Raw genomic sequence first — 14,922 nt, 5'->3', positions numbered from 1 at the left:
GCAGTCACTCATGAAAAAAAGTTGCAAAAGTAGACAGCTTTATCAATATTTGCTCTCTGGCTTCCTTTACATTCTGATGTTAAGTCTGATATCCATCAGGATGTAAAATGAAGAAAGAGAGAGAAGGACCTAAATTGTTGAAAAGAAAATAGTAAGGAGGGAAAGTGGGAGATGAGGTCCCAGGCATGATCATGGCAGAGTAAATGGGGTCTACACAGGCCATGACGAGGGTACACAATGTTATCTCTTCTGTTGGGTGAAATGAGGCATTTGAGTTCATAAATGACATGGAGTACATGTAAATGAGAAAATAACATTAATCATCACCCTGCATTTGAAATATGAAAAAATAGGATTCATAAATCAGTAAAATATGATGTTAATTTATTAAGCAGATAACACAAGTATTATTCTTTTTTTAATTCATTGGTTTCTTTTATTAAAATCAAAGTCCTTACTGTGCTCTGACATCACAAGTATTATTCTAATGAGTGACTGTTATAAAAATATTAAGATAGCTTGCATTCTTGCATTGCACAGGAAACTTTGGAATCTGTTTGCTATTTGAAATGGAGCACATTTCAAATCAGACTAACCCCACCTTGACTACTCTGTAGCCATGCACGGCTAGCAATGATCACAACAGATGAGCACACACACACAGCACTTAGTGTTGTCTTGTGGGAAACTACTCTACTATTCCACTGAAGGGAATAGAAAACACTTTCTTACCATGCACTGTAGGGGAAGGACTTCTCGTGGGCTGCAGAAAGGGGTCGCTAGAAGCATTGGATGTGTTCAGAAAGGAACCCAACAAATCCTGACCTGGTGGCTTAGCAGGGGCTCCAAAAGGGTCAAAGGTGGCACCTAGAAAACAAAGGGAAATGCATTTCTTTATCTTTCAGTTAATTTTTACAGTACTGAAGAGCTGCCACTATTACTTAGCCAAACACTTGAAAGATCAGGATGATACTTGCCTCCTGACTTCCTCAGACCTTCCTTGCCTCACAACATTCTCTGAAACTAACAGTGGGTCCCACACAACAGGAATTAGCCCACCTTTGTAGATGAAAGAGTCTGGATTTATTTATAAGAAAAGCTATAACTCTAAATGAGGGTCCAATTAGCTTTTATAAATCCTGTCTGCATGTATGCATTATGTGTACATGTGTGTGTATGGTGTGTATAATGTGTTAATGTGTGTGTGTAGTGTACGTATGTGTAGTATGTGTTAGTGTGTATGATGTGTGTGTGTGTGTAATGTATGTATATGTAGTCATGTGTCAGTATTTGGTGTGTGGTGTGTGTATGTGATGTGTGTGTAATGTATGTATATGTAGTGTGTGTCAGTATGTGATGTGTGGTGTGTGTGAGATATGTGTGTACACCGTACCACAGAGCACAGACATCTGTCCTCATCTTCTGCCTTGTTGGAGACGGTGTCATTTTTCTGCTGCACACATCAGGCTAGCTGGCCTGGAGCTCCTGGCTCACGTTCCTCTACTTCCCATCTCCTTGTAGAAGTGCTGGGATTAGAGGAATTCACCCTACATATCCATCTTTTCCGTGTGTTCTGGGGATTCAGACTTAGGTTCTGAAACTCGTGTGGCAAGCTTTTTCACTCAATGAGCTATATCCCCAAGCCAGCTTTTGAAAATCTTAGTAACATAAAACCAGTAAGTCACAGTCACAGAGTACCCAAGAAAACAAGGTCAACACAGAAGAATCCATCAGTTACCCAAACTGTGTATAGGCTACAGGGATTCAGTGACTAATGAGTGTTCATATAAAAGGGATTAATGGGAAACTACCAGGCAGGGGACACTACTATAAAAAAAATAATAGAAAACCCCCTCATGGGACTAGGAATATAACTCAATTGGTAAAATATTTGCCTATCATACATGAAACCTTGGGTTTGGTCCCCAACATCACATAAGACTAGGCATGGTGGCACATGCCTATAATCACAGCATTTAGAAGATGGAAATGGAAAAATCAGAAGTTTAAGGTCATCTTGGGCTACACAATGAGTCAAAGCTCAGCTTGAGTTATGTAAGATCCATCTCAAAAGAAAACGACAGCCCTCTAAGTAGGCCTTGCTTTGACATCGTATAAAGTGGCCTTCAGCTCACTTGACAGCTAAAGGCAGAGTCAAACGAGAGCAGTGAGTGGAGCTGAGCCCTCAGCCTTTCTTCAGTCCATGGGAAACAAGCGTTTCTCACTCAGCTTAGTAGAGCTAGAACAGCAGTCCTCAACTGTGGGTTCTGGCCTCTTCAGGGCCCTTTCACGGGGGTTGCCTCAGACCACCAGAAAAGACATATGTTAATCATTATGCATTATAATTGACAGCAGTAGCAAAATTATAGTTGTGAAGTAACAATGAAAATTATTGTATGGTTGGGGTCACCGCAACATAAGGAACTGAATTAAAGGGACACAGAATTAGAAAAGTTGAGAACCACTGAGCTGGAGAACTAAGGAAGGGAGCTAAGAAGGTGGGAAGCCCTGCTTGTCAGGGATCGTGAATCTTCTTGGGGGCTAGACTGTGTTACAGAGGTGACTTGGGGTGGCCCTCAGCTTCTTCCTGGAAAACAGAAGTGCTGTTATCTTCACTCATTCCTGGAGAAACTGAGGTTCAGAAATTTGCCTTTGTTCAATGCAACACTTTAGGCAAGACTCATGTTCAAATTTTCCAGCTCAAAACTCCAGACAACCCCCACAAGTACCAGTCACAAAACGTGATGCCAATCACCGAGCTACATGGAGACGACTGCCCTCTGATTTCTCACTGTTGAGCAAAGAACAAAATCTCCTTGAGCTACCTAAAGTGAGATGTCACTTCCAAATCTGTAGGTACCAAGCTGATGACTGTTTGCTTCCTAGAGTGGGGCTGACCCATTCTAGAAATAGAGCTTGAGAACCAAACCAGCGAACAAACACTTCCCACTGTCACGACTCGATGAGGCATGTGGCTCACAAGTTTACAGCTATGGCGTCAGCCGCGCAATGCTTTCTGCGGAGTTGCAGTAGCAACGATACCTATACTGTTTCTAGCCATGTAGTCCAGGATGCACATCTCTTACCCCACTGAGTAGTCACGAGACCTCATCCTCTCTGACACAGAACACAGGGGTTTGCAGGGTAGCTGTAAGAGGACAATTGGTATGCCCACTTCTTTCTTAATTAAAGCTAATCAATGGAGAAAACATTAAAGACATCTTAGATTACTGGAGCACTTTTAATAGCACCTTGTTTAAGAAATTCCCTAATAACCAAAAGTGAAGTATAAATACTATAGATGAAAACTCAAGAGTTAGTCTTTACCATTATGCCTATAAGTATTATCCCTAACTATGAAAATTTAAGAGGATTTTTGTTGTTGTGTTGTTTTAGGTTTGAGACAGGGTCTCACTATGTAACCCTGGCTGGCCTGGAACTCCCTACATAGACCAGGCTGACCTGAAAACCACAGCACCCCACCTGCCTCTGCCTCCCAACCACACCTGGCCAAATTAAGTTTTTAACAAGGCTTCCCAGCTAGTTAAGTGTTAGTCCTGTGATTCAAATGCTGGCCATTAATTCTAGACTTAACATCCTTTCCGTTTATTTTTGGAGGGACAGAACACTGAAGCCATACATCTAGGACTGCCACTAGCAGCTGGGTGTGCTTGTCAGCATATCTATGATGTCACAGACAGAATTAACTAATGTCCAAGGTGCCTTCTAGCTCTGACATGAATGCACTGAACAGCGTGAGATGAGTTAAATTATCAAACATCCTTAGGATGGTTTGTCTTAAAATTCAGCCATGAACAGTGTGCTGGGAATCTTGCTTTCCTAAGAGACCTTTTTACTCATCCTGATGAATCAGAACTGGATAGAAGAAAGCAAAGTGCAGAAGGAAGAGCCACGACGTAGGATGGAGGCTCCTGGGTATACACCTAGCCACCACCAATCCAAACTGTGCAATTCTGATCCCCCTTCGCACAAAAGAGGCATCTGGCAGAACATCAAAAGCCATGACCATCCCTACAGCCTCCGGGGAAGGTGAAGGATTAGTGTGGGAAAAGGTTCCTATAGCCTCCGCCTAGCCTAGGCAGTTGAGAATCATCTCATTATGGGTTCTAAGGCAGTAGCATCTTGGCTAACAGTGACAGTCACAAAGCTGGTTTGTACTGCTTATTCTGAGCTGTAGTGAATCCCTGGTACCCAGCTAGATCACCTTGCAAGCATTAATGCTGTGGCTAAACAGGAAAAGGAAGAGTCACGTCTGTGGTGGTGTGTTAAGTGAAACTAGCTAAGTATATGTGGCTCAGATGCCCTACAAAGGCCAGCCACACTTCTCTCCACAGACATGCTGCTGGTCTGAGATCCTCAAGCATATCCTGGCGTATTCAAATACTTCTCTGTATAGCCAGGGTATATCCGGAAAACTTGAATTCAAAGAAAATATTATAGAAAGTCTGGGGGAAAGCTCTGAGTCTACACATCAAGTTTGGACCCTGGCCCCATCCATTCCCAGCTGTTTGAACAAATGCTGCTAATTAAACTATAAGCTTCCATTTCCTCAACTCTGAAGTGGAGATAACGGTAGCATCTGTCTAGTGGATTTTAAAAGAAGCGATGCATATTTAATCATGTATTCCATATCTGGCAAGTGGAGGGTACCACTTAAATATTAGCTGCTATAGCAAATAATATCTCATCCATCTCCATCTCCAAGCAGAAGTAACTAAAGTTGACTCAAGGCTTAAGTCCCAAGAAGAGAAAATGAAGAGGATGGGGTTAAGCCAGAGGATCAGGATGCCTGTGTATTATAGATGTTACAGGAAAGCTACATCCATGACATCTCAGCGATGTAGCTGGCTAAACAAGACCTGCTCAGTGACAGCACCAGGGGGCGTGCCAACACAGACCAAGTTCTCAAAGCCCCGCCCCTAGAGGAAGAGCTGTGGATGGAGGGAGTAACTGATTTTCCCCCAATGGACAAGTCCCAGATAGGTTACACAATCCTAAGTAGTGAGTCCTAAACACATTATGAGCCACACTACAGGGACTCAGGGGCTTGATATAGATATAACGAGAAAGAAGAGATTATGAACTTCAGAGGTGAGTGAGGGGGACATGGGAGGAGTTGAAGGAGGGAGGGGGAAAGGGGGGAAATGATGCAAATATAGTATTCATGTATAAAATATTCAAAAAAGTAAACTTTTAATTAAAAGAGTATGGAGCTTAAATACATCCGTATATCTTTCTACCAAAATGGACAATGCTTGTATTTCCCTTAATTTTTTTCCAAGAAACTTAAAAAAAAAAACAAAACCAGAAAAGTTCAGCTTATTAAAGCATTTGAGTTCTATATGATTGGCCCAAAAGTTATTCCTGAAATTTGAGATAGCAGAGAAAAGGGAAGCTTACCTTCTCCCACTCTTAGGGTTGGCGATGCAGAGGCGGAGGTGGCGGCTCGGCGTGGTGTGGACTGCGCAGACGCGGGTCCACTAGGGTGAAACACATCTTCTACACCGGCCTGTCCGGCCTGAGCAGGACCTGTGGCACCTCCACCCCCAAACAGGTCACTCAGCAGTTCAGAATTGCTGGGAGGAGCTGCCAGGGGAGAGAAGTTCGCGCTCACATCAGACCCTTCCAGGCCCAGAAGATCCACCTCCTCTGGAGGAGGAGGTGCAGCTGGCTCCTGCTGCTTTTTGCCTGGCTTCTTGGCTCCGTGAGGCTTGTCACCATCCGCATTGCCATGCGGGCTGGAGAGGGTCAGTAGTTCGTCGTCCGACTGTTCACTTTCCTGATTCACCAGGGCAGCATGGTCCTCCTCACAGCGTGACTTCTCTGATTTCTGATCTAAAAGTAGTCAAAATGTGCAAGTAAACGATTAGATGACTGACAGCTGGGTTTGCTGAGTTTTGGTTATGTGTACATTGTTGCAGAAAGAGAAAATATTCTACTGGTGATATTAAGTAATATATTTTACAGACCTTTGCAAAATGTAAAAACCACAGGCAGATAAGAGACTGCATTTGGGTGAAAACCTATGTTCATCTACGGAGATCCGTTCTTTTTAAAAAAGATTTTGTTTTATGTGCACGCATGAGTGCCTGTATTGTGTATGCCTGGACACCATGTGTGTGCTTGGTGCCTCTAGAAGCCAGAAGAGGACATCAGATTCCCTGCAATTGGAGTTACAGACAGTCCTCTATAGAAGCATCAAGTGCTCTTAACCACTAAGCAATTCTCCAGGCCCATACAGAAATTATTTCCACATGACAGTGGAAAGGTATAAGTAATGTTTTATCAGAAACCACTACTGTGAGAAAGAAGCAAGGTAAGGACCCAGAAAGAGGCTAACAATCTATCTACAGGTCATACCTGCCTGGGCTTCCAAGTCTGAGAAGCTTCTGTTCTATTTTTCGTTTTCTTTCTTTCTTTTTTTTTTTTTAATTTGGTTTGGTTTTTTGGTTTTTTGTTTTGTTTTGTTTTGTTTTGTTTTTCCTAGAGACAGGGTTTCTCTGTATAGCCCTGGCTGTCCTGGAATTCACTCTGTAGACCAGGCTGGCCTCGAACTCAGAAATCCACCTGCCTCTGCCTCCCAGAGTGCTGGGATTACAGGTATGCGCCGCCACCACCGCCTGGCTCTGTTCTATTTTTCAAAAGAAACTTTTTAAACAAACCTTTGGATCCTGGGCTGGAGAGGTGGCTTGGTGTCTAAGAGCACTGACTGCTCTTCCAGAGGTCCTGAGTTCAATTCCCAGCAACCACATAGTGGCTCACAACCATCTGTAATGGCTCTCTTCTGGTGTGTCCAAATAAATAAATAATTTAAAAAAAAAAAAAAGACCTTTGGATCCAAAGGAATCACATGAATACTTTTTAAGCTAACACTGAAAACATCTAGGAATGCTATGCTACAAGCACACATCAGAGAAATCAAGAAAATGTTACCGAGGCCTTATCTGAAGCTGAATCCCCCCCCCCACCCCTTTCACATATAAAGTTTGAATATTCGATTCTATACCACACTTTGTAGCTAACACCTGCAGGCTGTAAAGCAACCATGGCTGGGGTGTATTAACTAGGGTGCAATGGCTGTCTCCTCAAGATAGTAATGTAAAGTACTAGATTAAGAAGGAATCTGGAAATACCTCCAGGTGTGGGAGGAAATAGCACAGTGGTAGAGCCCTGTGGTAGGGCTAATGGTTGCTAAAGCAACTAGCAGAGAGATGGGCCACAGGGACTTCCTTCACCAAGCCTGGGCAAGACCCACTCTGCCTTGCTGGAGCTACAGTGCTTGAGACAACACCCAACTGCCTGTCTTTAGAGCATCTGCCTGCGGGCAGGAACGCTTTGTTAGTCTTTCTGAGTTGTCAGCAGCCTAAAGGGGGATCTTAAACTACTTCATGTTTCATCAGTTTTGAAAGATGTGGCTTGGAAACACTGCAAATGAAGAAGGTAGCATTTAGCCTACGTTGGCTTTCTGGTCAGCCTGAGCACTAGTGCACTCGAAAGCAGGCAAGATGCCAATTTGAAAAACAGATGAAGGGAGGGGTCTAAAATAAGGGAGAAAGGGGTCTTTCATTGACACTGCTTCAAGAAGAGTTTTAAAAATACCAGACAACTTAATCACTTGATCATCTAATCATCCTAAGGTAAAGGCTCTCCCATACCTTGCCAACAGAGAGAGGCAAAGAAGCCTCCTTGCCCAAGATTCCTGGGATGGTCTGGAGGGAGATCTGCTGGAGCCTGACCTGCAAGACAAAAGGTCACAGGGTCAACCGAACACAGGAAGCAAAACCACGCAGTACGCAGTAACACAGAGGCTTCATTCTGAAAACCCAAACCATCCAAGACCCATACCCCCTAAGGCCAGAGTATCCTGATGCTCCTGCTGAGAGGAGAAGAGGATGCTGGGGTTCACATCTTTTGAGCTGTAGTGCTCCCATGGTGGAGTTAAGTCGACCACTTTGTCTTGGGGCTGTACTTCTATATCCAGTGTCACTTGGAACAGCTGAGGATATTTTTCTGGCACATCACATGCATCCAACTCAGGCCTAATGGAAAGAAAAACAGCAGTACAAACAGTACAGTCAGCAGGATGCTCGACACAGGTCCCAGCTGAAGCTGTCTCGAGTTCTGCTTGAAACTCACTTCTAGGTTGACTCAGACACTAACTAGGTGTTACTTTGCTATGCCTCAGTTTCCTCATATAGCAAAGACAGAAGAATAGAACTTCTCCAAATTTTTTACTACTATGGAACATATTAATAAAAGCACTGTGAGAAGCAGAGTTGATACATCCGGCCAGTATGCACTGGCATGGTTAAATGGGTCATCAAAATACTGAGACAGATCCAAAGCCACCTTCTGAGCCTGAACCCCTGAGCCTCTTCCTGGCTTTCCATTTCCTAGCTCCAGCAACCATCCCCACGACCCCAGATTCAGCTGCACCCTGAGATCCATAGCCACTATGCTATAGCATCTGCGGGTCCATATTCAATGAGTCTGGGTTCCCCAGAACCTCTTTTGGTACTATAGCCACCAACTCCTTGTGAGGGGTCACTGCTTATGCCATCCCAGAAATTGAACTATTCCTGTTGGGGATAGCAATCCACAAACACACAGGATCAAGATCATAACCTTTTGTTGCCTAACATGGAACGTTAGACCTTTCTAGTTAACTCATTGATTTATTTGTTCTTCGCAAGATCAACCACACTTAATGAAAAGATTTCAAACACATGTAGCCTCTCTAAGTGGGGAAGCCACAATCAACAGTCTGCAGCTCAGGACTCTGGAGACAAGAACATCCTATTACAGATACTCGGAGCTTTCCTGCCATGCTGGTAAAGACCTCAGGTCCACATGGCACTTACTTGGTGAATTTTAAAACTGTTGTGTCCAGTGGGATAAATCCAGAATGAAACTGGAGCTGGAATATCTGTGTGTTGGTCACCTAAAAATATGTGCAAGAAGCGTGATCAGTAGGAGAAAAGGGAGTCTACAATGAAGATTATGTCTGTACCTTCTATTGCTTTTTTATCTGATTCTTTGTGGACAACAAATATTAAATGACCTACCTCCCAGGTTCATTTCTAGCTTCTCTTTATGAGAACAAGCCATTTCCTTACCCATCAATGTCCTGTACTCTTCTGTATTCTCCCTTCCCAGAGACTCCTGCTCCAGCCTGACAAACTCATCCTTCAAGGCCCACCTCCATAGTCTGTACGGCCACTACTAGCTAAAAAAAATTATTGCAATGACAGTGCCCCATCTGTCCTCTAATACAGCACAGTGGATATTCGTATGTTTGACCTGCCCCTTCTAGAGTCAATTTTGTTAAGCTAAGAATACATCTTACTTTTTGTTAATGCAAAACACCTAAGCAATAGATGTAATGTATGCTCTTAGGAAATATTTGATTAATTAATATATAATTGCTGAAGCATCTTTCCCAATAGCCAAAGAGTAGAAATAATGTAAACACTGAGAGTTAATAAATGTGGTATATCCATTCAGTGGAATGTTGCTTAACTATATATAGGAATGAAATACTGCTACATGCTAAAATACAAATAAACCCCTAACCTATTACACTGAGTAAAAGAAGCCAGCCATAGGAGACCAAATATTATATGATTCCATTTATATAAACTCTTCCCATATAAGCAAGTCTATAGAAACAGGAAAAAGATTCATGGTAGTCAGGAGATGATGAAGGAAGTGAGGATAGTTAGTGACTGCTGATGGGCACAAGGTTTCTTTTAGTGGTGAAGAAAACATTTTTTAAATAAGATAATTCTAATAGTAACAACACATTTCATATACACTAAAATCACATAGGATTTGGGGAAGGCATTCTGGGAATCGAACTCAGACCATGAGGGTTGGTAGCAAGAACTTTTACTTTTACCTGCTGAACCATTTCTTGGGGAAAACTTCTTAACTATACTCATACATAGTTGAAATCTCTCACATTATAGTGATCCCCAACCAAAGCACTGAAAAAAAGACTCAGATTCTCAACAACATGGCTTGCTGAAAGTTATGATGCAAGCAAGTCTCCCTAGGACTTATGTATAAGTCATAACCTGTCTCAATCTCCATTCCCTGCCACAGTGATAAAAAAGATGGACACCTTTTCACTCCAAACTCACATGTCAGTCAAGTCCAAAGTGATACAGAGAAAAAACCCAGGTTACAAACTCGGGTGAGCTCAGTCCTGTCCTCCCGAAAGCTTACCTTAGCCTGCAGCCGGCTCCCGATGGTTGACCGCAGGTGGTACATGGAAACAATAACATCGCCTTGAACTGTGATGTTCAGAGGGATGAAGATTTTCCCATCTTGGACACGGTATTCTCTTTAAACAGAGATCAGAAGAGACCATGTGAGTGTTCAGTCTGGTACAGTCACAGACACAGGATTATTGCTCTATGGCTCTAAGGGACCTGCTCACCCAGACTTAGTCAAAGAAGCTCCTTCCTATCTTGTGTGAAAGTAGGGATGTTGCCAGTACGGACTGACTGCAGACTATTTCTGAGCTAGTAGAGCATTAACATAACAATGTAGGCCTTTTTTTCTCCATCTAATCTAGACTTCTAGACACAGCTTGTTTTCCTCAAACAACCATGTCCTATATGGTCACCTTTTCCTGACTTTAGGAGTAAATTCCAGTCAAAGTCAGAACAGAAACAAAAATGCCATAGTCTCTGGGAGTCTAGACCACTGGCTCCTATATTAGCTTATAGCTAACTAAGTCTGTGTTGTGTTACCAGACACAACCCCCTTATCTCCTAAAACCAAAGGACCTCCCATTGGTGCCTGCTCATCCCTGTAGATCTTATAAGTACTTTTAAGTTCATCATCTTTATAGTGGTTTGAATGAGAATGACATCCATAGTCTCATATATTTCAAAAGTTTAGTTCCCTAGTTGGTAGAACTATTTGGAAAGGATTAAGAGGTGTGGAATTGTTGAAGGAGGTATGATACTAGGGATGGGCTTAAGGCTTCAAAAACCCACACCACTCTTACATTTTTGGTTGTGAGCCTAGCCTTTTACAGCTGAGCCATGTCTCCAGCCCCCACACCACGCTTACTTAGCTCTTTCTGCCTCCTGGTTATTGTGTCAAGATGTAAGCTCTCAGCTACTGTACCAGTACCATGCCTGCCCCCATGCTTCCTACATGATGGTCATAGACTCAGCTTCTGAAACTGTAAGTTCCCAATAAATCTTTGTTCTATAAGCTGCCTTGCTCATAGCGTCTTATCACATCAATTTAAAAGTAACTAAAACAATCCTCTACGCAAATCACAGAGTCTCCTTTTTAAATGTGTAGACCCTCTGTGCCCACCCTAGTCCCCTCATCTGGACACCTCAAACACTGTCCTTCAGAGCACAGCACCACTGTGTGTAAAGGAGACAAATCCTTAGATCAGCTGGGCTCATCTTTAATTAAACATATGTTGAGCTTTTTAAAAAAAAAATCACACATCACAGAGATAAGCAGAAAGAATGCAATTCACACAGGAATTAAGTATGCAAGAAGAAGAGAGACAGCGTCGTGACTTACTTCATTCGTTCAAAGTCTGTGCATGTTGAGTATATTTTAGTTTCTCCAATCAGTACATCGCAGTAAGGGCGGCACCCATTTCTCTGTTTGTTGAAGAAGGGAATTGGGCTGACAGTGATTGCCTTGATCGTGAGCGGCTTGAAGTGAGGGCGGTAGGGCTTTTCTGCAAGTAGGTCGCACATGTAGCCTAAGTACCTGCAACAGAAGACTGCCATTCTATGAGACATCACGGCAGGAGGATTGGCAGTGTCTGCCGGGGACGTTGGTCCTTGTAAATTAAATTGTAATAGAAATGTATTCTGCACATTCCTAACATTAGCTACCACAGGGAAATGCAGAAAATTAGGATAGCTTGAATATCAGGGCTGGAGCCATGGTTCAGTGAGTATGAACACCTGCTGCTTGCAGAGGACCCAGGTTTGGTTCCCAACACCCATTTGGTTGCTCACCCAGTCTGAAACTTCAGTTCCAAGTGGGTCTGACACCTTTTTTCTAGCCTCACAGGCACTAGGCATGTATGTGTAGTATGTACATACATGTAGGCAAAACACCCATATACATAACATAAAATAAGTAAATCTTGTTTTAAAAGAGAGAGAGACAGACAGACAGACAGACTGTTTCCACTGACAAGCTGAGCTAACAGCAGGGTGTATACTCAGTCACATGCTTGTGGGAACGCTTCACTAAGCCTGATGTTTGAGCATCTATTTCTATGAAATCTAACAGATAAAGCATGCCAGCAAAGGACAGAGTTGGATAAACTTTAGAATTTATTATCGGGAATTTTATCCAAAGTAAGAAGATAAAATTTAAGTAGGAACAGAGAAACTAATTATGATAACTCTAGAAAAGAAAATTAATCAGCTATCTAAAATGGACTTCCTTTTAAAGCCATTTCACATTTTCTATTTTAGCCTATATTGATTATAGTCGTAGATCTCAGTCATAAGGAACAAAAAGCTTTAAAACAACTCTTCTCTCTTTGTTTTCTGCATTTTTCGACAGTAATCACTAGTGGTTTTGTTTTGTTTTCTGTGTAGCCCTGGCTGTCCTGGAACTTGCTCTGTAGATCAGGCTGGTCTAAGACTTAGAGGGATCTCCCTGCCTCTGCCTCCCAAGTGCTGGAATTAAAGGTATGTGCCACCACACCCAACCAGCAGGAAGCTGGAGAGCACTGGGAGCTGGGCTGGGGAGAATGGTCAAGCCATGTTCAGTGGGGTTTCAGACAGCACAGCCTTGCTTCAGTTCTCACTCGTGTTTCCTCTCCTTCTAAAAGAAGAAAGCAGGACAGGATGTAGATAGAGGGGGCACACCCTTTAATCCCAGTACTCAGGAGGCAGTGTGAGTTTGAAGTCAGCCTGGTCTACAGAGTTAGTTAAAGGACAGCCAGGTTTACACACAGAGAAACCCTATCTCAAAAAGAAAAAAAAAAAAAAAAAAAAAAAAAAAAGGAAACCTAGGCATTTTTAAAAATTCCCTTTTAGTTTTAAAATCACAGACTTTCAAATGAAGGTTCATTAAGGTGTGTGAAAACCCAACATTTTAATCCATTTTAATTGTCATCATAGTTCAGGATAACACCAACCAATTATTATTTAAGAGAGCTCTCGTGAGGTGGACCTTCCACAGCACTGGGGTGCTACGTAAACTGCGTAAGTGCCAGCCGGCCTCTATCACTGTACCTCCTGTGGGACGGAGACAGTCCAATTCCTGGTCGCTTTGCGTAGAGTAATCGAACAGCAGGGCCAGGCGTAGAGTAGAGATTACAGAAAATGAACATAGCACCAACCAGAATTGACGACGCAGCCCGTCCATCCTGTCAAGGAAGACCCATAAACTCATCAGAAACATGGCAGAGAAAGTCTGCTCGCAGTGAAGAGAGAGAACAGAAGGAACCCTCCTAATTGTGGGCTCCTTTCACTTCAGAACTGTTCATTTCAAAACCAAAAAGATCTGTCCCTGAGGTGAAATCACAGAGCAGCAAGGAAAGACTTTTATAAAACTGACTCTAAAACAACCCCAAGTAGCTCAGGAAAATACATTCCACTTGCATATATTTGCTGAGACATAGCCGGTGGTCCTGAGTGATATAAGAAAGAAGGCTGGGCAAGCCAGGAAGCCAGGCAGGAAAGAGCGCCCCCTCGTGGCTTCTGCATCCTCTCATGACTCCAGGTTTCTGCCCTGTTTGAGTTCCTTCCTTGACTTCCCTCGGTGATGGACTGTGGTACAGAACTCTAATTAGAAATAAACCCTTTCTTTCTATCTCGTTCTGCGGGTATTTTTTTTTTTTACATTTCTACAAAGGATCCAAGGATTCATATTTTGTTCTTCCTCCTTCTTGGGCATCATTTGATATGTGAATTGTGTCTTGGGCATTCCAAACTTCTAGGCTAATATCCACTTATCAGTGAGTGCACACCATGAGTGTTCTTTTGTGATTGGGTTACCTCACTCAGGATGAGTGACCGTGCTGGCTGACCGGAGCCAGATATAGCTGTCACCTGGGAGGTTCTCCTAGTACATGACAAATACAGAGAAGGGCACTCTCAGCCAGCCATTGAACTGAGCACAGGGTCCCCAATGGAGGAGCTAAAGAAAGGACCCAAGGAGCTGAAAGGGTTTGCAGTGCCATAGGAGGAGCAACAATATGAGTCACCAAGTACTCCCAAAGCTCCCAGGGACAAAACCATCAACCAAGGAGTACACATGGAGTTACCCATGGCCCCAGACACAGCAGCAGCAGAGGATGATCTTATTGGACACCAAATAGGGGAGAGGCCCTTGGTCCAGGAAAGACTTGATGTCGTAGTGTAGAGGAATTGCAGGACAAGTTCGAGGCCAGCCTGGTCTACAAAGTGAGTTCCAGGACAGCCAGGACATAGAGAAACCCTGTCTCGAAAAAACAAAACAAAATAAAACAAAAAAAAAGGAATAGCAGGATAGGGAAGCAGGGGAGGGGATTGATTGGGGAAGGGGAGATGGCTTATGGGATTTTCAGGTGAGGGGGGAACCAGGAAGGGTATAACATTTGAAGTGTAAATAAAGAATAATAATAATAAAGAATAATAATAAAGAATAAAAGAATAGAGGAATGCAAGTCAGGAAATTGGGGGGTGACCAGGAGGGAGGGAGGATGGGATAGGGTTTTGGAGGGGTAACTTGGAAAGGGGATACCATTTGAAATGTAAATAAAGCAAATATCTAATAAAAATAATAAATAAATAAATAAATAAATAAATAAATAAATAAATAAGAGAAAAAGAAACCCTTTCTTCCCCAAGTCGCTATTCATCATGGTGTCTATCATAGAAGTACAAACTCTAAGGTAAACAAAGATGTTTA

At 42.8% G+C, this 14,922-nt stretch overlaps 1 protein-coding gene across 6 annotated transcripts in view; it reads right to left on the bottom strand.

Annotated features, from left to right (window-relative positions):
• Dnajc6 (DnaJ heat shock protein family (Hsp40) member C6) overlaps positions 1 to 14,922 on the bottom strand; it is a 155,434-nt gene that overhangs the window by 17,939 nt on the left and 122,573 nt on the right. For all 6 annotated transcript variants that reach the window (XM_052176847.1, XM_052176853.1, XM_052176849.1 and 3 more), the window contains 8 exons: positions 13,263 to 13,396; positions 11,578 to 11,772; positions 10,249 to 10,366; positions 8,883 to 8,962; positions 7,867 to 8,060; positions 7,677 to 7,757; positions 5,422 to 5,856; positions 733 to 867 (listed from right to left, as the gene is read on the bottom strand). In XM_052176847.1, coding sequence (XP_052032807.1) covers positions 733 to 867; positions 5,422 to 5,856; positions 7,677 to 7,757; positions 7,867 to 8,060; positions 8,883 to 8,962; positions 10,249 to 10,366; positions 11,578 to 11,772; positions 13,263 to 13,396 — 1,372 coding nt within the window. The remainder of the gene's footprint in view (positions 1 to 732; positions 868 to 5,421; positions 5,857 to 7,676; positions 7,758 to 7,866; positions 8,061 to 8,882; positions 8,963 to 10,248; positions 10,367 to 11,577; positions 11,773 to 13,262; positions 13,397 to 14,922) is intronic.

Source organism: Apodemus sylvaticus, chromosome 3, assembly GCF_947179515.1.
Source record: "Apodemus sylvaticus chromosome 3, mApoSyl1.1, whole genome shotgun sequence".
NCBI lineage: Eukaryota > Metazoa > Chordata > Mammalia > Rodentia > Muridae > Apodemus > Apodemus sylvaticus.
Note: the sequence above shows the minus strand (reverse complement) of the source record. Positions and strands in the feature narration are given on the sequence as shown.